This window comes from Salvelinus namaycush, chromosome 1 (genome assembly GCF_016432855.1).
Source record: "Salvelinus namaycush isolate Seneca chromosome 1, SaNama_1.0, whole genome shotgun sequence".
Lineage (NCBI taxonomy): Eukaryota > Metazoa > Chordata > Actinopteri > Salmoniformes > Salmonidae > Salvelinus > Salvelinus namaycush.
The window spans coordinates 17,812,207-17,837,292 of record NC_052307.1 but is presented as its reverse complement, the minus strand read 5'-3'; the positions used below and the strand labels follow the sequence as shown (position 1 = coordinate 17,837,292).

General features: G+C 43.1%; 1 protein-coding gene across 1 annotated transcript in view; it reads right to left on the bottom strand.

Annotated features, from left to right (window-relative positions):
• LOC120053454 (GDNF family receptor alpha-2-like) overlaps positions 1 to 23,413 on the bottom strand; it is a 74,426-nt gene extending 51,013 nt beyond the window's left edge. Inside the window, exons 1-2 of the mRNA XM_039000612.1 lie at positions 22,825 to 23,413; positions 20,487 to 20,795 (exon numbers count right to left, since the gene is read on the bottom strand). Of these exons, the coding sequence (XP_038856540.1) occupies positions 20,487 to 20,795; positions 22,825 to 22,864 (349 nt within the window). The 5' untranslated portion in view covers positions 22,865 to 23,413. The remainder of the gene's footprint in view (positions 1 to 20,486; positions 20,796 to 22,824) is intronic.
• Between the last annotated feature and the right edge of the window lie 1,673 nt (positions 23,414 to 25,086).

The window sequence follows — 25,086 nt, the reverse complement described above, 5'->3', positions numbered from 1 at the left end:
AAAATATTATAACTAATAAAAATAAGAAATGAAAAGAGGAGAAATAAGAGAGGAAGCCAGCCACTGCTCATGACCTGGCTTATATCATCCCTACGGTGAAGCATGGTGGTGGCAGCTCCATGCTGTGGGGATGTTTTTCAGAGGCAGGGACTGGGAGACTAGTCAGGATCAAGGGAAAGATGAACGGAGTGCATTTGGAAAGTATTCAGACCCCTTCACTTTTCTACATTTTGTTACGTTACAGCCTTATTCTAAAATGTAAGAAAAAAAATCATCATCAATCTACACACAATACCCCCTAATGATGAAGCAAAAATCGATTTTTAGAAATGTTTGCAAATGTATTAAAGATAAAAAACAGAAAAACCTAATTTACATAAGTATTCAGACCCTTTGCTATGAGACTCGAAATTGAACTCAGGTGCATCCTGTTTCTATTGATCATCCTCGAGATGTTTCTACAACTTGATTGGAGTCCACCTGTGGTGAATGTAATTGATTGGACATGATTTGGAAAGGCACACCTGTCTATATAAGGTCCCAAAGTTGACAGTGCATGTCAGAGCAAAAACCAAGCCATGAGGTCGAAGGAATTGTACTTAGAGCTCAGAGACAGGTTTGTGTCGAGGCACAGATCTGGGGAAGGATACCAAAACATTTCTGCAGCATTGAAGGTCCCCAAGAATACAGGGGCCTCCATCATTCTTAAATGGAAGAAGTTTGGAATCACTAACACTCTTCCTAAAGCTGGCCGCCCGGCCAAACTTAGCAATCAGGGGAGAAGGACATTGGTCAGGGAGGTGACCAAGAACCCGATGGTCACTCTGACAGAGCTCTAGAGTTCCTCGACCCTAAGCACACAGCCAAGACAATGCAGGAGTGGCTTCAGGACAAGTCTCTGAATGTCCTTGAGTGGCCCAGCCAGAGCCCGGACTTGAACCCGATCGAACATCTCTGGAGAGACCTGAAAATAGCTGTGCAGCGACGTTCCCCATCCAACCTTTCAGAGCTTGAGAGGATCTGCAGAGAAGAATGGGAGAAACTCCCCAAATACAGGTGTGTCAACCTTGTAGCGTCATACCCAAGAAGACTTGAGGCTGTAATCGTTGCCAAAGGTGCTTAAACAAAGTACTGAGTAAAGGATCTGAATACTTATGTAAATGTGACATATAACATTTTTTGCAAACATTTCTAAAAACCTGTTTTTGCTTTGTCATCATGGGATATTGTGTGTAGATTGATGAGGGGAAAAAACTATTGAATAAATGTTTGAATAATGCTGTAACGTAACAAAATGTGGAAAAAGTCAAGCTGTCTGAATACTTTCCGAATTCACTGTATAGGGTCAATGCCAGTACCAAATGTACAATGTGCAGGGATACTGGAGTATTTGAGGTAGATATGTACATGTAGGCAGGGATTAGGAGAAAGTGACTGGAAGCCGGATATATTTTTTTATAAAATAATAATAATAACAAACAGTATGATGAAATAGTTTTTGATAACACTGAAAATTAAAGTATGCTCACACCCACATACTGTAGTGGCACATGAATTACAGGGTATGTGTAGAGGTAAATAAAGGAATACACACATGCAGATACAGTATGATCTCAAAATATATAAAAAGTTGTTGACCTTCACATGTTTCTAAGGCAAGGAGTCATGGTTTTAGAATCATTGCACAGGATAATACCAGTTTTTATTGGTGCTATAACAATGAGCAATTATCTACTGTATAGTGTACCTAAATTGTTGATAACAGAAACCAGTGAAGGTTGAATTCTACAGATGTTGTCAACTTGAGTTTTTGGCTCTTAATTGGTCTGTCTGACCAATAACACATTTTACACCCTGAAGATTTCAATAGTGTGAACAGTTGGCTAATTTTGTGATATGCAAAGCAGATCGTTCACCACGGTCAGATAATTTCCTTTTGGAAAGAACATTTGGCCATGGTGTTCTGTGGTTTGGGTCAGGCAGCCTCCAACGCTGAATTGCCAGGGCTATGTTTGTAAAAAATGTCAAATTAGCACTCAACTGACTGCACTACTCCCCTGTGACTCTCTCTCAGAAGCCCCTAATCCTGCGTTTAAAATTCACAGCCATTCGGTGTGATTCAGACAAACCCTCCAGTGTGTAATAGCTTTTGCATTTTGATCTTAACAGAAACACAGCAAGGCTGTTGTGGGACAGACAGGGAGCCCACCGCAGCAAATGAGAAAATCCAAAATCTGTGGGGAGATGTGAAGCTCAGTGGATAACCCTCCAATCAATAGATATCACCATTTTGTATATCACACCGCTCCATGCTGATGTTACTTCAATGGAAGGTAGTGTGTGCTTCACTTATGTATGCATGCACTACTGTAAGTTGCACTGGATAAGAGTGTCTGCGAAATGACAATAATGTAAATGTATAATGTGTTGATCATGTTGTACACTACGGTGCATATTTCATTATCAGGCTGCGGATCAGGTGGAATAAAAAAATATAGCCTTGAAAATTTCACTTTAATAACACAGTCTTATGTGGGTTCACAGTACGTTTGTTGAAAGCAAAACTGAGGCAACGTATTACGATACGTTATCTTAGTATCCTAAAGAACAAAGTGAGAAACTACAGTAAAACAGCTATGGAAATACACCACTTTATGGAAGTCAAACTAAAGATGGTTTACAATAATGCCAAATGTCTAAAAGACAGGGGTGGAAGTCACGTCTCCCAACATTATAAACTATAGAGTGATGACACTGAACTCTTCCCTTACCAACTCCTGAGCAAAGCTCCAAGGAGGGCCACACGAAGACTGCTATTACATATTATTCCCTTCCCTGAGTAAAACTACACTGAGTGTACAAAACATTAGGAACACCTTGTCACACCCTGATGTGTTTCACCTGTCCTTGTGCTTGTCTCCACCCCCCTCCAGGTGTTGCCCATCTTCCCCACTTATCCCCTGGGTATTTATACCTGTGTTTTCTGTCTGTCTGTGCCAGTTTGTCTTGTTTGTTCAAGCCTACCAGCGTTTTGTGCCTCAGCGATTGCTTTTTTCAGTCTCTCTTTTTGCACCATCCTGGTTTTTACCCCTGCCTGTCCTGACTCCAAGCCCGCCTGCCTGACCACTCTGCCTGCTCCTGAACCTGACTGCCGTCCTGTATCTTTGTCCCTACTCTGGATTACCGACCTCTGCCTGTCCTGGGCCTGCCTGCCGTCCTGTACCTTGGCCCCACTACTCTGGATTATCGTCCCCTGCCTGCTTTGACCTGTCGTTTGCCTGCCCCTGTTACAATAAACATTGCTACTTCTACACAGTCTGCACTTGGGTCTTACCTGAAACCTGATAGTTCGAACTGGCCATGATTGATCCAGCAGACTTGGACCAGCTCCGCAGCGCCATCTCCTCCCAAGGAGCCATCGTTAGTAGACACGAGGAGTTGCTTCGCGGTCTGATGGAAGGGTTCCAGGACGTGGCCAAACGTCACGACCTAGCATTGGACGCATTGCAGGAGCAATTCTGTGGGTTTCCTACCAGGCAGCCTACCACGACGGAAACCTCCCAGCCCCTCAGTAACCCAACTGGGAGCAGCGCCATCACCCCGGTTTCCCGGGAACCCTGCTTACCTCCCTCGGAGCGCTACGATGGTGATTACAGAACCTGCCTGGCCTTTCTCTCGCATTGCTCCCTCGTTTTCACGCTGTAGCCTTCTTCGTTCCCCTCGGACCGCTCGAAGGTAGCGTACATTATTACGCTGATGTCCGGGAGGGCACTCGCCTGGTCCACGGCGATGTGGGAGCAACAATCCGCCGTCTGCCTCAGTTTGGAGATTATTCGTGTCGGAGGTGAGAAGTTTTTGACGCTCCGGTGTCCGGGACAGAGGCTGGAAGTTACTCCAGTTTCGGCAGGACACCCTCAGTGTGGCAGACTATGTGGTGGAGTTCCGCACGCTAGCAGCGGAGGGTACCTGGAACCCGGAAACGCTGTTCAACACGTTCCTGCACAGATTATCGGAGGAGGTAAAGGATGAGCTGGCAGTCCGAGAACTACCGACGGATCTCGACTCACTCATCACTTTAACCATCTGGATCGATGTTCGGCTATGGGAACGTAGGAGGGAGAAGAGGTCCGATTGTGGTCCCAATCGCCCACTCAGGGATCCCACCTTGCATCTGAACTCAGGAAGTCCCCGGCGTCTACGTCCCCGAGAGGATCCGAGCTTACCAAGTCCCTCCAAGAGCCTCCGGAGACTGCCGATTCAGCTCTTCCTATGCCAATGCAGCTCGGCAGGGCTAGGCTGTCTCCAGCCGAATGGGTACGCAGACTTGAGACCCAGAGTTGTCTATACTGCGGTACTGCCAGTCACTATGTGTCTGCCTGTCCCTTCAACAGACCTAGCTCATTCGTTGGAGTGAGTACTCTGGTGGGCATCACAGATAATTTTTAATCTCCCCTTGCTCACCCCCCTCCCCGTGCCATACTGCGGTGGGGCGACCAGTCCAAGTCTCTCCCAGGTACTCATCGACTCTGGGGCCGAAGTGAGTCTCATGGACCTTACCCTGGCATCCGAACTGGGCATCCCCACTCAACCCCTCTCCATTCCCATGGGTGTTAGAGCGCTGGACGGGCGCTCTATAGGCCGAGTCACCCACCAGACCACCCCTGTCAACCTACGAGTGTCGGGTAACCACAGCGAGACGATCCAATTCCTGCTGGTTGAGTCTCCGCAGGTTCCTGTGTTATTGGGATTCTCTTGGTTCCAGCAACCCAATCCATCCATTGACTGGGCTACTGGTGCCATCGTGGGCTGGAGCCCATCCTGCCACACTCATTGCCTGAATTCAGCTCTGTCTGCCCCGGGACGTCTTCCCAGCGGCTTGATAATTGCCCCGGACCTCTCTGCCAGCTCCGCAGAGTACCAGGACCTCCGGGAGGGGTTCAGTAAGGCCAGGGCCACTTCTTTTCCACAGCACCGACCGGTATCCAAGAAGGTCAAGCCTGAGGCGCTGGCATGCTGCTATAGTGCCGCGGGGCTACAACCCCAGAAGCCGAGACCTTTTCCCCCGCTCCAAGGTCATTAGCCCCTCTGCTGTTTGTCCTGTTGCCCCGTACCCTCCGTATTGTTCCTACCTTTTCTATGTCTAGAGTTAAAACCATGTCTGACTGCCCCTTGTCTCCGGTTTCCAGGCCCACCCCTCTCCCCCGTCTCATTGACGGAAGACCGGAGCACATGGTGAGATGTCTCCCGAGGGTTCGACCTCGTGGCAGGGGATTCCAGTACCTGGTTGACTGGGAGGGTTATGGCCCAGGAGAGAGGTGCTGAGTCTCTGTTAGGTACATCCTGGAACCAGGCATCATCTCTGAGTTCCAGCGCCGGCACCCTGCTCAACCAGGTATGCGCCCAAGTAGGATTCCAGGTGGCGTCCCTAGAGGGGTGGTACTGTCACGACGTGATCTGTTTCACCTGTCCTTGTGCTTGTCTTCACCCCCTCCAGGTGTCGCCCATCTTCCGCACTTATCCCCTGGGTATTTATACCTGTTTTCTGTCTGTGCCAGTTCGTCTTGTTTGTTCAAGCCTACCTGTGTTTTGTGTCTCAGCTCCTGCTTTTTCCAGTCTCTCTTTTCTCGCCCTCTTGGTTTTGAGCTCTGCCTGTTCTGACTCTGAGCCCGCCTGCCTGACCATCCTGCCTGACCCTGAGCCTGCCTGCCGTCCTGTACCTTTGCCCCTACTCTGGATTACCGACCCATGCCTGCCTTGACCTGTCGTTTGCCTGCCCCTGTTACAATAAACATTGTTACTTCTACACAGTCTGCACTTGGGTCTTACCTGAAACCTGATACACCTGCTCTTTCCATGACATGGACAGACCAGGTGAATCTTTGTGAAAGCAGTGAACCCTTATTGATGTCACTTGTTAAATAAATTTCAATCAGTGTAGATGAAGGGAGGAGATTTAAGCCTTGAGACAATTGAGACATGGATTGTGTATGTATGCCATTCAGAGGTTGAATGGGCAAGACAAAAGCTTTAAGTGCCCTTGAACGGGGTATGGTAGTAGTTGTTTAAGGTACACCGATTTCAGTGTGTCAAGAACGCAAAGCTGCTGGGTTTCTTACACTCAACAGGGGTTTGGACCTGACCATGGAACATGACCAGGACATCAGACAAAAGTATGTGGACACACATTCAAATGACTGGATTTGGCTATTTTAGCCACACCCGTTGCTGACAGGTGTTTAAAATCGAGCACTCAGCCATGCAATCTCCAAAAACAAACATTGTCAGTAGAATGGCCTTACTGAAAAGCTCAGTGACTTTCAACGTGGCACAGTCATACTGTAGGATGCCATCTTTCTGCCCTGCTAGAGCTACCCCGGTAAACTGTAAGTGCTGTTATTGTGAAGTGGAAACGTCTAGGAGCAGCAACAGCTCAGCCGTGAAGTGGTAGGCCAGACAATCTCACAGAATGGGACCGCTGAGTGCTGAAGTAAAAATCGTTTGTCCTTGGTTGCAACACTCACTACCGAGGTCCAAACTACCTCTGGAAGCAAAGTAAGCACAAGAACTGTTCATCAGGACCTTCATGAAATGGGTTTCCATGGCCGAGCAGCCGCACACAATCCTAAGATCACCATGCGTAATGCCAATCATGGAGTGGTGTAAAGCTCGCCGCCGTTGAACTCTGGAGCAGTGGAAACGCGTTCTCTGGAGGGATTAATCATGCTTCACCATCTGGCAGTCCGACAGACAAATGTGGGTTTGGCGGATGCCAGGAGAACGCTACCTGCCCCAATGCATAGTGCCAACTGTAAAGTTTGGTGGATGAGGAATAATGGTCTGGGGCTGTTTTTCATGGTTCAGACTAGGCCCCTTAGTTCCAGTGAAGGGAAATCTTAACGCTACAGCATACAATGACGTTCTAGACAATTCTGTGCTTCCAACTTTGTAGCAACAGTTTGGGAAGGCCCTTTCCTGTTTCAGCATGACAATGCCCATGTGCACAAAGCGAGGTCCATACAGAAATGTTTTGTCGAGATCGGTGAACTTGACTGGCTTGCACAGAGCCCTGATCTCAACCCCATCGAACACCCAGTGTGCTGGTCTCAATCTCTTCCAGTATTCTCAGATGTGATACTGGCGTACCTGGAACGACACTATTTGTAATAAACGGCCGTTAAACAGCGCAGACAGCCTCCTATCCTTTCTAAGAATAGAATATGCTAAATGTGGTGTTGGAGGGCCATAATACGGCACTTGTCCCTCTGGAAAGGGAGTTATTGATGAAACTACACAGCATAAGCTGCCCTCCTTCAGATGAGACATTAAATGCGATGCCCCGAATCTCTGTGGTCATTAAAATAGCCATGGCATGTGTTACAAAAGTAGGAGGTTAAGCCCAGTGTCTGGGCTAGTAAAAGGTTAACCCCTATGTCTGAGCTAGTAGGAGGTTAAGCCCAGTGTCTGGGCTAGTAAAAGGTTAACCCCTGTGTCTGAGCTAGTAGGAGGTTAATCCCAGTGTCTGGGCTAGTAAAAGGTTCATCCCAGTGTCTGGGCTAGTAGAAAGTTAACCCCAGTGGCTGGGCTAGTAAAAGGTTAACCCCAGTGTCTGGGCCAGTAGGAGGCTAACCCTAGTGTCTGGGCTAGTAGGAGGTTAACCCCAGTGTCTGGGCTAGCAGAAGGTTAACCCCAGTGGCTGGGCTAGTAGAAGGTTAACCCCAGTGGCTGGGCTAGTAGAAGGTTAACCCCAGTGTCTGGGCTAGTAAAAGGTTAACCCCAGTGTCTGGGCTAGTAAAAGGTTAATCCCAGTGTCTGGGCTAGTAAAAAGTTAACCCCAGTGGCTGGGCTAGGAGAAAGTTAACCCCAGTGTCTGGGCTAGTAGAATATTAACTCCAGTGTCTGGGCTTCCAGAGGGACATCAGATTCTGCAACACACTCTGTTTTTCTGAGACATGATTTATCTCCAACATCTAAATAGATGATATACAAGCAGCAGGTTTTACAGTTCATCGAGCGAATAGGAAGCGGGCTCTCTCTGGCAAGAACAAAGGCGGTGGTGTCTGCTCCATGACCAATACCAAGTGGTACGATCTGATTTGGGAGCTTCTCCTATCCCGACTTGGAATACTTTGTCATCAAATGTCGCCTTTTTTACATTCCAAGAGTTCTCAGGGATTATCACCACAGCTGTGTACATCCCTCCCCAAGCCGACACCAAAAATGCTCTCAATGATCTTCATTGGATCCTGAACAAACTGGAGACTGCGCACCTGGAGGCGGAATTAATTGTTTCGGGGTACTTGTAACAAAAGGTCTGTGCTCCCGAATTACTATAAACACGCAGCTCCCAAGTGGTGCAGCGGTTTAAGGCACTGCATCTCAGCGCTAGAGGTGTCACTTCAGACCCTGGTTTGATCCTGAGCTGTATCACAACTGGCTGTGATCGGGAGTCCCATAGGGCGGCGCACAGCGTCGTCCGGGTTAGGGGAGGGTTTGGCTGGGGTAGGCCGTCATCGTAAAATAAGAATGTGTTCTTAAGTGACTTGCATGGTTAAATTAAGGTTAAAATAAAATACTGACTGTCCAACTCATAAAAATTCCACTCTTGACCACTGCTACACACCTTTTCAACAAGGGTATAAGGTCCTCCTTTCGGCAAATCTGACCACGACTCCCGACTCCATTTTTCTCAGCCCTGCCTATAAACAAAGACTCAAGGGGGACATTTCGGTGGTCAGGTCAGTACAATGCTGGTCTGACCAATCAGAATTCATGCTCCAAGACTGTTTTGACCATGTGGACTGGAATATGTTCCGGGGCACCTCTGGGGATAACATCAATGAATACACCGACTTAGTCACCGTATTCATAAAAAAAATGTATAGATGATGTGATACCGATGGTGTCTTTCAAAACTTACCCGAATCAAAAACAGTGGATTCATGGAAGCCTTGTCCGGAAACTGAAGGAGAGAGATGCTGCTTATAAACACGGCAAGGAGACCAGGGACAATTGTATGGTTAAACAAATACAAATACAACAAATAAAAGTATATGGACAAAGTGGAGGAGCAATTCAGCTGGTTGGACACGATGCGTATGTGGCAGGGGCTTCCAACGATCATGGATTAAAAAAAGAAAGCCAGTCACGTCGTGGACATCAGCGCTGCCCTACCGGATGAGCTAAAACGCTTTTTTTCAAGGTTTGAGCATAACGACACTGAGCTGCCGAGGAAAGGTCCTGAAGATAACAAGGGCTATGTGCTTATGGTCTCCACGGAGGACGTATGTATTTCATTCAATCATGTTAACCCTCGCCCGGTTGCCGGCCAAGACGACATCCCTAGCCGCAACCTCAGAGCATGTGCAGACCAGCTAGCTGTTGTGATTTCTGACATGATGTTATCCCCACCTGCTTCAAGATGTCCACTATCATCCCGTGCCCAAAAATGGGAAAGTAACTGAACTGAATGACTACTGACCCGTAGCACTCACTTCCGTCACCATGAAGTGCTTCGACAGGCTAGTCAAAGACCACATCCCCTCATCCCTCCCCGAGACACTTGACCCTCTTCAAATCGACTACCGCCCGACAGTTCCTATGACAACGCAATCGCCATTGCACTGTAAACTGCCCTCACACTGCAAACTGCCCTCACCCACCTGGACAGAAGGAATGAACACAGTTGAAGTCGGAAGTTTACGTAAACCTTAGCCAAATACGTTTAAACTCCGTTTTTCACAATTCCTGACATTTAATCCTAGTAAAAATTCCAAGTCTTAGGTCAGTTAGGATCACAACTTTATTTTAAGAATGTGACATGTCAGAATAATAGTAGAGAGAATGATTTATTTTAGCTTTTATTTCTTTCATCACATTCCCAGTGGGTCAGTTTACATACACTCAATTAGTATTTGATAGCATTGCCTTTAAATTGTTTAACTTGGGTCAAATCTTTCGGGTAGCCTTCCACAAGCTTCCCACAATAAGTTGGGTGAATTTTGGCCCATTCCTCCTGACAGAGCTTGTGTTACTGAGTCAGGTTTGTAGGCCTCCTTGCTCACACACGCTTTTTCAGTTCTGCCCTCAAATTTTCTATAGGATTGAGGTCAGGGCTTTGTGATGGCCACTCCAATACCTTGACTTTGTTGTCCTTAAGCCATTTTGCCACAACTTTGGAAGTATACTTGGGGTTAATGTCCATTTAGAATACCCATTTGCGACCAAGCTTTAACTTCCTGATTATGTCTTGAGATGTTGCTTCAATATATCCACATAATTTTCCTTTCTCATGATGCCATCAATCTATTTTGTGAAGTGCACCAGTCCCTCCTGCAGCAAAGCACCCCCACAATATGATGCTGCCACCCCCGTGCTTCATGGTTGGGATGGTGTTCTTCGGCTTGCAAGCCTCTCCCTTTTTCCTCCAAACATAACGATGGTCATCATGGCTAAACAGTTCTATTTTAGTTTCATCAGACAAGAGGACATTTCTCCAAAAAGTACAATCTCTGTCCCCATGTCCAGTTGCAAACCGTAGTCTAGCTTTTTTATGGCGGTTTTGGAGCAGTGGATTCTTCCTTGCTGAGTAGCCTTTCAGGTTATGGCGATATAGGACTCGTTTTACTATGGATATAGATAATTTTGTACCTGTTGCCTCCAGCATCTTCACAAGTTCCTTTGCTGTTGTTCTGGGGTTGATTTGCACTTTTCGCACCAAAGTACGTTCATCTCTAGGAGACAGAATGCATCCCTTTCCTGAGCGGTATGACGGCTGCGTGGTCCCATGGTGTTTATACTTGCGTACTATTGTTTGTACAGATGAAGGTGGTACCTTCAGACGTTTGGAAATTGCTCCCAAGGATGAACCAGACTTGTGGAGGTCTACAATTTTTTTCTGAGGTCTGGGCTGAGTTCTTTTGATTTTCCAGTGATGTCAAGCAAAGAGGCACTGAGTTTGAAGGTAGGCCTTAAAATACATCCACTGGTACACCTCCAATTGACTCAAATGATGTCAATTAGCCTATCAGAAGCTTCTAAAGCCATGACATAATTTTCAGGAATTTTCCAAGCTGTTTAAAGGCACAGTCAACTTAGTGTATGTAAACTTCTGACCCACTGGAATTGTGATACAGTGAATTAGAAGTGAAATAATCTGTCTGTACATTTTTGGGGAAAAATGACTTGTGTCATGCACAAAGTAGATGTCCTAACCGACTTGCCAGAACTATAGTTTGTTAACAAGAAATGTGTGGAGTGGTTGAAAACAAGTTTTAATGACTCCAACCTAAGTGTATGTAAACTTCTGACTTCAACTGTATGTGAGGACCCCCCCATTAAAGGTTGCTTTGCTATTCCTAGACAGCGGAATGACCATTGCCTCCCTCCAGCCCTGAGGGTACACACCGTCTTCTAGGTTTAAATTGAAGATGTGGCAAACAGGAGTCGCAATGTATTCCGCTACCAACCTCAGCAATTTACCATCCAGGTTGTCGGTAACAGGTGGCTTGTTCTTATATATAAATAGCAAAAAAATCCCTCTTCAACACCAACTTTGCGGAACTCAAAACTACAGTGCTTGTGTTTCATTACTTGGTCCGATATGCATGAATATGAAGGCTCAGCATTTGTTGTTTGCATGTCATGCCAAAGTTAGCTAATCTTGTCAACAAAAAAGTTATTAAAGTGTTTGGCAATATCAAAGGGTTTTGTTATGAACAAGCCATCTTCCTCAATGGATAGTAGAAGGTTAACCCCAATGTCTGGGCTACTAAAAGGTTAACCCCAGTGTCCAGGCTAGTAGGAGGTTACCCCAGTCCGGGATAGTAGGGGGTTAACCCCAGTATCCGTGCTATATTCAAGCTTTTCATACTAAAGTGTGGCCATCTTATCATCCCTAGCTTCCAAATGACTCATTCAACCCCTCTCGGATATCATGGACATATTGGAACTAGTGGATATATGGAGGCTTAAATATCCTGACTTAGTGAGATATACATAGTGGAGGCTCATGGTGGAAATTCAATCAAATCCTATTGGATGATAACTTGTTTTTAACTAGAACAGAAGAATTAACATAGGTACAGCAGATCCCCTTATTGTATGGGACACTTATAAATTTGCCTTTAAAGGCCACACAATTTAGTAGTAATTTCTTAAACAAAAGCAATTTAGGTCAAAAGAATCCATATTAACAAAGGAAATGGAAGGACTAACAGTACAGATAGATAGCAACAAAAACTCTACCATAGAGGCACAGAATAAGTTAGATGAAAAACAAAAAGAACTGGAGGAACTTATTCAAGAAAGCTCAAGTATAATATACACTACCGTTCATTGGGTTTGGGGTCACTTAGAAATGTCCTTGCTTTTGTCCATTAAAATAACATCAAATTGATCAGAAATACAGTGTAGACATTGTTAATGTTGTAAATGTCTATTGTAGCTGGATGATTTTTAATGGAATATCTACATAGGCGTACAGTGGCCCATTATCAGCAACCATCACTCCTGTGTTCCAATGCACGTTGTGTTAGCTAATCCAAGTTAATCATTTTAAAAGGCTAATTGATCATTAGAAAACCCTTTAGCAAGTATGTTAGCACAGCTGAAAACGGTTGTGCTTATTAAAGAAGCAATAAAACTGCCATTCTTTAGACTAGTTGAGTATCTGGAGCATCAGCATTTGTGGGTTCGATTACAGGCTCAAAATGGCTAGAAACAAATAACTTTCTTCTGAAACTCGTCAGTCTATTCTTGTTCTGAGAAATTAAGGCTATTCCATGTGAGAAATTTCCAAGAAACTGAAGATCTCGTACAACGCTGTGTACTACTCACTTCACAGAACAGCGCAAACTGGCGCTAACCAGAATAGAAAGAGGAGTGGGAGGCCACGGTGCACAACTGAGCAAGAGGACAAGTACGTTAGAGTGTCTAGTTTGAGAAACAGATGCCTCACAAGTCCTAAACTGGCAGCTTCATTAAATAGTACCCGCAAAACACCAGTCTCAACATCAACAGTGAAGAGGCAACTACGGATGCTGGCCTTCTAGGCAGAATTCCTTTGTCCAGTGTCTGTGGTCTTTTGCCCATGTTGATCTTTTCTTTTTATTGGCCAGTCTGAGATTTTTGCAACTCTGCCTAGAAGGCCAGCAGCCCGGAGTCGCCTCTTCACTTTTGACGTTGAGACTGGTGTTTTGCGGTACAATTTAATGAAGCTGCCTCTTTCTATTCTGTTGTATTCGGCTCATGTGACAAATACAATTTGATTTGATTTATACAGTGCATTCGGAAAGTATTCAGACCCCTTAATTTTTTCCATATTTTGATACCTTATTCTAAAATTTATTAAATATTTTTCCCTTATAAATCTAAACATAATACCCCATAATGACAAAGGGTCTGAATATTTATGTAAATAAGGTATTTCGTTTTTTATATATATACATTTGCAAAAAATAAAAAAATAAAATCCCTTCGTTATGTGGTATTGTGTGTAGATTGCTGAGGATGTTTTATTTCATCCATTTTAAAATAAGGCTGTAATGTAACAAAATGTGGGAAAAGTCAAGGGGTCTGAATACTTTCCGAAGGCACTGTATGTAGTGAGAAAGCAAAGACAGCCAGACAAACATAGACAAACTCTGTCCCTCAGCATGCCCACGTACAACAATTTCCCATTTTTACCAGTGCTTGGAAATCTCAGGGGAACTACAGATACTACTGAGAAAGGTTATTTTTCCCAGAGACTTGCCATGAAGTCTGTTTATCCATCCTAACTGGACATTGTAAAATAGTGTAATCTTCAAACAAAGCCAAATGTTCTAGCATTGAAAGTGCGGTGGCCAGTCTCCGGGACAGCTTATAGAGGATCAAGGATGATGAAGCTCTATTCTGTGTCTGTGGGGACTGTGGGGAAGTTGAGGGATCCAAACCGTTTCAGTTTAACCCAAGTGGCTGAGAAAAAACTGTACCTGCCTCTCATACAAGTAGAAAATCATGTAGCCTCATCCACATATAATAATCAAATCAAATCAAATTGTATAGGTCACATACACATGGTTGGCAGATGTTATTGTGAGTGTAGCAAAATGCTTGTGCTTCTAGTTCCGACAGTGCAATAATATCTAACAAGTAATCTAACAATTCTACAACAACTACCTAATAAACACAAATCTAAGTAAAGGGATGGAATAATAATATATAGATATAAATATATGGATGAGCGATGACCGAGAGGCATAGGAAAGATGCAATAGAGGGTATGTACATAAGGGATGAGTAATGCAAGATATGTATACATCATTATTAAAGTGCCATTATTATCATGACTAGTGATCCATTTGTTAAAGTGGCCAATGATTTCAAGTCTGTATGTAGGCAGCAGCCTCTCTGTGTTAGTGACGGCTGTTTAACAGTCTGATGGCCTTGAGATAAAAGCTGTTTGTCAGTCTCTCGGTCCCAGCTTTGATGCACCTGTACTGACCTAGCCTTCTGGATGGTAGCGGGGTGAACAGGCAGTGGCTCGGGTGGTTGTTGTCCTTGATGATCTTTTTGACCTTCCTATGGCATCGGGTGCTGTAGGTGTCCAGGAGGGCAGGTAGTTTGTCCCCGGTGATGCAGTGTGCAGAGGTTGTTGGCGTATACAGTTGCCGTACCAGGCAGTGATACAGCCCGACAGGATGCTCTCAATTTTGCATCTGTAAAAGTTTGTGAGGGTTTTAGGTGACAAGCTCAAATTTCTTCAGCCTCCTGAGGTTGAAGAGGCGCTGTTGCACCTTTTTCACCACACTGTCTGTGTGGGTGGACCATTTCACTTTGTCCGTGATGTGTACTCAGAGGAACTTAAAACTTTCCACCTTCTCCACTGCTGTGCCGTTGACGTGGATATGGGGGTGCTCCCTCTGCTGTTTCCTGAAGTCCACAATCATCTCCTTTGTTTTGTTGACGTTGAGTGTGAGGTTGTTTTCCTGACCCCACACTCCGAGTGCCCTCACCTCCTCCCTACAGGCTGTCTCGTCGTTGTTGGTGATGAAGCCTACTACTGTTGTGTAGTAATAACAGTGCATCTTAATGTAAGTCAAAGAGGAAGTAATACTTAATTAACAATAATATTGTCAAACATAAAATGATAGCGTGAACAAAGGTAGTGAATTAATTTTGAAAGTGTTTTACAGTGTTATCACATGCCATACAGAATTAGAACTGCACAAATACAGCGTAATTGTACTCTCGCTTGGGGGTTAAAAGATTCACATTCGCAACAGGCGGCCATGCCACTCTTTCAAGAACTATGCTATTTGACAGTCGCCCAATCAATTATGCATTAATCAAGTAATACAAATTCTTCCCAGCTGTTTAGTGTACGATTGTTTGCCAGAGGGCAACAACTTATTGTGGTAATTAGGACTGTTTGACTTCCTTTGCTCTGACAGTGTTGCGCATGGCGAGAGTGGCACAGACAATCAGGCCTCCCTTGTAGGGGATTCTGCTCTTCAGTGGATTCGGGGATGACTGCCTAAGGGTTTTAAACTGTACAGAATCTCAAATCCATAACGTATTCATTATCAATAAGAGTACATTCCTGAGGTGATGGAAGCGTCCTATTGATTTTCCGGTCTTGGTAAACAGCTTATGGCTTGAAGCAAAGTCAATTTTAATAGCTGTCATTCATCTTATTTGTTTAAAGGTGGCCTAGTCTATTTGCATAAATGTAGAATATTGATTCCATATTTCTCGTTAGTTGAGGACTATCTGTGGAGAAGAAAATTGCACAGGCTATGATAGCTAGTCCACTCCCACGATTTCAATAATGCACATTCAATCATCCTAAAACCTTCGGGGCAGGACAAATCCAAATCCCTACATGCCTGTATTAAGAAGGCAAAACAGGCTGTCTCTTCCTGCCTGGGTAAGAGTGGAGAATTTCCCAACAATAGCTGCCACTCTGGGTGTCATTTTAGTCATATTGAAAACTGTTTGGTGGATCTTCAGTTACAGTAAAGGAAATCATTAGAGGGATTTGAAAGGACATAGAGAACCATCACTGTCATCATATTTCACTGATCCTTTTCACAAGTTTTGGGGGACCTGAAAACCTTTTGATCTTTTCCAGAAAAATATTGACAGGTCTCTTCCTCGGATGATGAAGCACCCACCTAGTGAGCGTGGTCAGATGAGGAAAAATAGAGGACACATTCAGCATGCAGAGGCAAACTCCCATTGCCTCACAGGACAGTGGATGGCTAAGGTAATGGCCAGTGACTGCTACCATAGCTCATGGTAATGATGGGTTCACTGAGGAATACTGTGTACCTCTGTAACCCCATATATGTTCTCCTTTTAACTCTGCTTGGGTCCCCAGTATAACATACTCAAGCTGGCATAGGGTTCCTATTTCCCCCTCTCTAAATTAGCTGCCTAGCGATATTAGCATAGAATACTGACAGATTCGGCTCCTGACCTTTAAGAATGCTGGCATTCATAAAAATGGAGGGGAATAAATCATTTAAAAAAAATTGGATTCTTTGGTTATTTCATGTAAGATCTCCCAATGGCCTGAGACACTCACGTATTCTCCCTGCTGTAGAAGTCTGTTCTACTAATTAAACTGCAAGGAAACCGCCCACATAAAGGCTTTCAATTCTCTTTGCTATCTGCTCAAATCACTTTCAATTTAAAGAACAAACCAGTGATATGTGAGGAATGGGACTTACTGTTAACTGACTGGTTGGAACTGCCTCAAACCCTGGTGCTCTCCCCAAGAGGTTTAAGGCCCAATCGAAAAAGAAATGCAGCTGCCTTTATGTTTTTGAAGAGCATGCTCCCACACATGCCTTTTGTAGATTCAGACTCTTAACCCCAGTTGTCCGACAGTGAGAAGGACCTATTCAAAAGGCGAGCCATTACCCGCCAAAGACAGATACATTGACACTTTGAATTCAGCTGGCATTTATTTTAAAACTTCAATTAACGGGTCACATTTACGACTGCCAAAGACGGAGCGTGAGTAGCCCAACAAAAGCTTGTCCTTTTCACAGCGGCACCACCCTTGAGTGTGCCACCTAAACTATCCCATGCACAGCGAAACAGTCTAAGCACTCACCAAATTACATTGGAAAACAGCAAATTGGCCGGCTTATTGCAAAGTGCACATTACAAAAATAAGAGCAAATTCATTAGCAATGTGAAGGCTGCTACTGGGTTGGATGTGCGATTATCCTTGCACTAGGAGTGTAAGTCCTTATCCCTACATTACACTCAGAACATTTCATTATTGAAAATTCACATCTCAAAATAGAAGATGAATATCATATAAGGACATGTAGGCTACTTACAGACGACGTGACATTTTTACCTTGGCTTTTGTTTTGTCATATTTAAATTCTACACTTGCATGACATTTATACCTGTTGCTCCTGTCTCTTTCACTATACTCCACCCATGTTTTGTGCTCAACTCTTAAACCTGCCTACAATACATTATGCAAAATGCCTGGAACTGCAATTGTTGCAATTAAGCACATACAAACCTTTAAAAGGGCCATGCATTCAAAATTCAGTTTTGACCAATAACAAAGAGTTCCAAACCTCTGCCAATAACAGCTAGTTAAGGTTACATATCCTTCATTACATTAGGCCTCTCCAATTAGGTGCCTCATTCAGACCACTCCTAGCAAAATACATTTTAGAAATTATTTTTGCTAAAAAGCAATGAAAAAATATATACAGTGCATTCGGAAAGTAGACAGACCCTTTGAATTTTTCCACATTTTGTTAAGTTACAGGCACATTTTTATCCTCATCTACACACAGTACCCCATAATGATAAAGCAAAAACAGGTTGACATTTTTGCAAATGTATCAAAAAAATAAATGAAATATCACATTTACTTAAGTATTCACACTTTACTCAGTACTTTGTTGAAGCACCTTTGGCAGAGATTACAGCCTCGAGTCTTCTTGGGTATGACGCTACAAGCTTGGCACACCTGTATTTGGGGAGTTTCTCCCATTCTTCTCTGCAGATCCTCTCAAGATCCTCTGTCCGGTTGGATAGGGAGCCTCGCTGCACAGCTACTTTCAAGTCTCTCCAGAGATTTTTTGATCGGATTCAAGTCCGAGCTTTGGCTGAGCCACTCGAGGACATTCAGAGACTTGTCCCAAAGCCACGCCTGTATTGTCTTGGCTGTAAGCTTAGGGTCGTTGTTCTGTTGGAAGGTGAACCCTCAATTGAATTTACCACAGGTGTACTCTAATCAAGTTGTAGAAACAGCTCAAGGATGATCAATGGAAATAGGATGAACCTGAGCTCAATTTTGAGTCTCATAGCAAAGGGTCTGAATACCTATGTAAATAAGCTATTTCTGTTTTTTATTTGTAATACATTTGCAAAAAAAATTAAAAACCTGTTTTCACTTTGTCATTATGGGGTATTGTGTTTAGATGGTTGAGGAAAATGTTTGATTTAATCCATTTCAGAATACGGCTGTAACGTAACAAAATGTGGAAAAAGGGAAAGGGACTGAATACTGTCACGTTCCTGACCTGTTTTCTGTTGTTTGGTATGTGTTTATTGGTCAGGGCGTGAGTTTTGGGTGGGCAGTCTATGTTTTCTGTTTCTATGTTGGTTTTGGGTTGCCTGGTATGGCTCTCAATTAGAGGCAGGTGTTTGACGTTTCCTCTGATTGAGAGTCATATTAAGGTAGGTTGTTCTCACTGTTTGTTTGTGGGTGATTGTCTTCCGTGTCAGTAGATGTTACCACACGGGACTGTTTTCGGTTTGTCTGTTCCTGTTCGTGTGTTCTTCGTTTCATGTAAGTTCGTAGTTTAGGTCTGTTTAGTTCGTTTTGTTATTTTGTATTTCTAAGTGTTATTTCGTGTTTCGTCGTTTTGTTTAATAAATCATTATGAATTCACACCCCGCTGCACTTTGGTCCAATCCTTGCTACTCCTCTTCGGATGAAGAGAAGGAGGAAGCCCGTTACAAATACTTTCCGAATGCACTGTATACCATTTTAATGGGAAATTATTACAGTAAGGTACATAATTGTTACCCAGAAATTATTTGATATTGAAAAAAATGGGTTGCAATGGGCCTTTAATAAATCTGCCCCAAAGTCCCTTAATGCCTTGCCACTTTAGTCAACAGCAACACAGGCGGGCTCTTAAGATTTATCTACATAGCCCGTAGACATCCCCCTATCTGCCGAGAAAACCTTTCAAAGCTGGTGCTCTTCCTACAATATCCCAACTTCTTCTGGTTTTTGTCCACAACAATTTTTTAAGTGGGTTGCAGCGTTTTGAGGGTCTGTGGGGAATCAGCCCTTGTGTTTGTTTCCAAAAAAACAATGTTATACACAGATTTTTTCCAGTGAACAAAAGCCTGGTTGACTGCACAATGGATCGTGATTAGATTAAAGCTGCACTGTAAGAACTCTGGCATCCATTAAGGCCCATTTTATCTCCCTGGACAGTGCCTAAATGGGACAGTTGCATTCTTCGGTTAAGTATCCTCAGTGAAGGACACACGGGAGGTCTGTATTTGTCCAAACAACTTACTGTAGCATACTGTATCATAAAATGTTAACTCTGTTCAAGAAGGTCTGCTTCAGTGTTCTAACATTCCACTTAAACCTTCTATCATAGAGCATAGGCTTAGAGACTGACATCTTCAACTGCAGTTGACATTTTTATTTGACCTTTATTTAACTAAGCAAGTCAGTTATTAAGAACAAATTCTTATTTTCAATGACGGCCTAGGAACAGTGGGTTAACTGCCTTGTTCAGGGGCAGAACGACAGGTTTTTACCTTGTCAGCTCTGGGATTTAATCTTGCAGCCTTTCGGTTACAAGTCCAATGCTCTAACCACTAGGCTACCTGCCGCCCAATAGCATATGAAATGTCAAAAGTTTTGACTATATTAGATCTTATGACCTGATTCGACATCAGCTGCAGGGATGTTTTAAGATATTCATTATACCACGTTTATGACAATGTAAAGTAGCCTTTTGAAGGGTTAAGGTTTAAGTGAAACATTACCTCCTACACTGTACAGTGCAAGTGGCCGGCTCCAGGTCATTGAACGGTGGGTTTCTAACCTAATAATATGATAATATGGAACTCTTGTGGTGAAAACCAATAGTGCTCTCATAACAGGTCTCGCTGCTGTAATTTCATTATTGCTCCATTATTACACAGAGAATGGAAAGCATATATTTTTCATCAGGGGGTTTAGGGTATCACTATATCCTGTAGCAGATACAGCATAGAATGCATGAGACGTTCCTTTCCATATGTTCTGCATTTTGTACAGAGACCTACATGATCACTATCTGATGATGTGTCTGATTTTTATCAATGTGATATAGGTACAATTCATAACAGCAGAGTCATCTTTGCACATAACAGCAGTTCTCAATTTGTAAGTATCTCTCTAGCTGAGTACGTTGCACCAGACACAAACAGGAATTCATTGATTTCAGTCTCACCTTCGGTCAGGCCCATGTGGATGCTCCAGTAGCTCTGCAGACACTGCAGCTCTTTCTTCATGCCCCTTTTACAGCGACAGTCATACAGCGGGCTGACCAGCAGCACCTCCAGGGCAGCCTGGCACTCCCTGTTGGCCAGCATGGTGTCCCTCTCTCTGCCCACCAGGCACTGCCGCATCACCCGGTAGCGGGAGCTGCACTGGGGGTTCTGGTTGCACATGTCACTGGCCCTCACGCAATCCACCCAGCCATGGGCACCCGTCCCAGCCAGGGCCGAATAGGAACCGCCCGAGGAGTACGCAACTCCGTCTGAGGGAGAGAAAGGAGGCTCTCTCATTGGTCTAACTGAATAGAGTTACACATGCATGGACATATTTGATGGATTTGCTGTAGATACCACTGGTGCTGTATAAACATTTCATTTGGTGTAAGGTAGTGTTTCCAAAACCTCTCCTTGAGTACCCCCAGCTGTTCCATGTGTTTGATATATTACAGAATTAGCACACCTGATTCAACAGATGAAGGGCTTGGTGATAAGTTGACAAATTGAGTGCTAGCACTGGAGTACATTAAATAAGTGGAATAGCTGTGGGGTACTCAAAGAGAGGTTTAGAAAACACTGGTGTCAGGGTTGTTTCTGATCATACAACATTTTGTTTATATGAAACATGCAGAGAAAACGTTCACATCTAAGGAAATGCAATGAATTAATGGTGTAATCATCCAATGGGCAAAACCGGTTGCAATGAATCCATTCTGATGGTTGTTGTGACGTCACGGTCGCCATGGTTTTCTGACCACTTATGACAATTTATTTAATGTCTCAATGTTGTCATGAAAGAGACATCTTTAACTGGTTATAATCTAGTTATTTGATGTAGCTACAACCAATTTACAACCAGAATGATGACATCCCATGCCAAATGTTGTACACTGGGCACCATATATTGGTCCTCAACCCTCTTAATGATGTAATATTTCTCTTCTCTCAAGAGAGGAAAGGACAATCTCAGCAGACAGAATTTGGCATGGGATGTCATCATTTTCTGGTAGAAACGTCAGATTACCAGAGGAAATACATAATATTTTGGTTGTTATCTGGTCAGATAACCAGATTAGAACCAGTTAAAGAAGTTTTGTCCAGTTGCTAAAGATATTTATTTAAAAAAAAAAAATTCTACAATCAGTATACAACCTGACCATGACGTCATCGCAACCGGTTCTGCTGAATGGGATGAAACAGGTGCAAGATCGACAACTACACCCAGGAACCACAGGTTGGTGGCACCTTAATTGGGGGGGGGGGGGGGGGGGGGGGGGGGGGGGGTTGTGGTAATGGCTGGAGTGTGAATAAGTGGAATAATATCCAATATATCAAACACATGGTTTCCATGTGTTTGATGCCATTCCATTCGCTCCGTTTCAGCCATTTTTATGAGCCGTCCTCCTTTCAGCAGCCTCCACTGCCAGGAACAGATTCAAATATGTTAGACTTGTTTAACAAGTCAATATAGGTAATGTTCATAGCACACACACATTTGGCACATCCCCTAGCTATGAGATATTCTTCAGTCTATTATCTGTTATGCTTCATGGTCATTGATCTCAATGCACTTACCTTGGGAATATTAACGTCGTACCATATTGTTATTGTACATGACAGTCAAATCAATAAAACCAAAATATTGAAGGCAAAATAAAGGCTTATCTCTTGAATGGAGTAGACAAACACCAACTCCAATATAGATGGAAAGAGTGATTTGAGCGAAACCTCAGGTCGTTCTAAACCTGCAAACTGCTGAGGGGGGATATTGCTAGAGACTTTGCAATAAAGTAGAGGGAGTGTGCAGTAAAACTAAATTATGCAAATAACCATTATCCTAACAGATAAATTGAACATCTTCTACCACAAAGACTGATCATCCTCATCATCCTCATCATCATCATGTTTAGGCCATTCATTAATTTTATGTGGGTTTTTTGACTCTCTCAATCTTAATCAAATAAGCAGATGAGAATGAGATGCCAAGAGACAATACATATCTGCTCTAAAAACAATTTGGAGTAGGTAAAATGTTGCACCCAATAGACTCTAACATGCGCTCTATGGGTAATTACGGAAATAATGTCAATGTAATTGATTTAATGACACAATACTAAAATGTAAGATTGATTTCATAATGAGTAGGCTATAGTCGAAACAGCATCAAATGAAAGAGCCTACTGAATGTATTATGTTCAGAACAATTACTAAACTATCCCCACGCATGTAATGTTATGGAATGAATGGTTTTATCTAATTGTAAACTTAAGAAACATAAAAATATGAATGTCTCACCTAATAGAAAAAGAACGAAGTAGAAATAAATCCACATCATGACGAATTAAAAGCCTTATTAGATTCAGAGTCAAGAATCTGTAAAAGCGGGGATCCGATTTAATTATCTTCCTCTTGTAAACGTGTTGTAAATCCCTTTCCAAATATTTTATTCCGGCGTAACTAAGTGTGAGAATTTGAATATCCTCTGAAAAAACTCCAGTTATTACGGAACTCGGTTTTACAATTTCCACGTCTCAATAATCCACCAATTTCAAAACACAAAAAATAAAATGTCAAAATCCTCTTGGTAAAGGAATTCAAATCCCTTTAAGAAATTATTTCAGGTATAAACTGTACATATCGAATGAACTGTGGCATCTCCGCATCAAGAGCTCTGCTGATCCAGTTCGGAGCTCCCTGACTTGAAACGAGAAGCAAAGAAAATTATTCGGCAACGATATTGATGTCAAATAACTTTTCACAATGACATTTCTCTGGAGGTTTATGGAAACTACAGCTACTAGCCTACGCAGGAGGGTCACTGGTGAGTGCAGACTTGACCAGACTTGACTCTCCAAAAGCGGCGCGCGTCTGACTTTAGTGCGAGTCTCTGCGCTTCTTTTTGAGTGTTCTGGAATCACAGGAGTTCATTTAATGAGCTTTGGAAAACCAGAAGAGGGCGATGCTGACTCACTCGTTTACTGAAAAACTATTAACACCGCTATCTTTGCAATAATGGTTTCTCTCAAATTATTATGAGAGTCCATCTTCCGGTTGACACAGCTCGATTAGGTCTACTCTGTTATAGTCTACGCATGGAAATAATGTTCAGTGGATTGTGACATTTGGGAATCGGCTGTCTTTTATGTCGTGCTTCCACAATCTGCTAGCTCATTCACTATAAAACGAATGTCCTCTTTTAAAGTCAAGGCAGGACATGTGCCTGTTCCTTCACATCGCTAAATGCGTAATAAATGTTGATTTATTTGTCAGATACTTTCATGAGATCACATTTTTACCCTACTTTTTCTATGTCAATGCCAGCTCATAACGTGTAGGGCTTCACACGAAACTAATGCAGGCCTACCAGTCAAACAGTTATGAAATGCAGACTTGTCATATAGCAGAGATGATAACAAAAGCGTCATTCATTTCAGCTATATCCCATAATTTCATTTCATGTCGCATTAGAATGTTGGTCTCAAATGTAGAGGGTTAAGGGACACAATGCATTGTATTGTGTCAATGCCAAGGATGCCATGAAGTAAACGTTGATGCTCCATTTTTCTAAATGTTCGAATTTTCAAGTCTTTCAAATATATGACTTGGTTGTGCTTCATTGCTTAAATAGGCCCTGGCCATCATACATTTTTTACAAATCTTGAAAACAAAGTCTCTATTTAGAGACATGCACATTTGACAAACTGCATAGCCAGTGCCTAATAATGATGGTAAACTGTCAGGCAGGCTAATATCCCAGACAAAATAGGCTTGTGTGTTATCTGAGAATCAGGTTCATTTTGACCTGTTGGCAAGGCTGATCTCCTTTACAGAGCTTTATTCCACTTCCATATGAATAATCGGATGATTCCAGTGGTGTGATGTGGATTAGCCCCACAATGCAAATCAGTGACTTAGCCCCAAAATTGTGAATGATCTTTTCCCTCATAAATTATCAATTTCTAATGCTGCACACACAAATCCTTTTCATGCAGTGCTCTGTCAGGCTATCAGACTCCTTAGTGGGAGTTGGTTCTTGTTGACATGGTACACCATGGCTATCTCCATGGGTATATAATTGCTCCACTGTAGCATCGCAAAACATCTGCAGTGTGTATTAGAGAGAACAGAGTTATACTAGATGTTGCCTAGTTTTCCAGACTTATAGGCTAGCTTTCCCATAACACGACCAGGAACATTACTACACAGGCCATAAATCAAACTCAATTGCTGAAGGGCCGATGGTCTGTGAGTTTTCACTCCTCCCTTGTACATTATTGATCAATTAATGTCACTAATTAGTTAGGAACTCCCCTTACCTGGTTGTCTAAGTCTAATGCTGTGTTCATAACCAAGAGGGAAGGTGGTAATTTCCAGGTGTGAAGTAGTAAATACGAGTTGGATGCATTCATATGCTTTGAACTCGTTGAGAAACGCTTATTGGCTAATGGCAAACAAGCTGCATCAACAATAAACGTAACATAGCTATCATGCTCGCAAACAAATTAAAGTGTTCAAAAACCATATTAATAGATTGCTTTTAATAAAGAATGTTTTGTT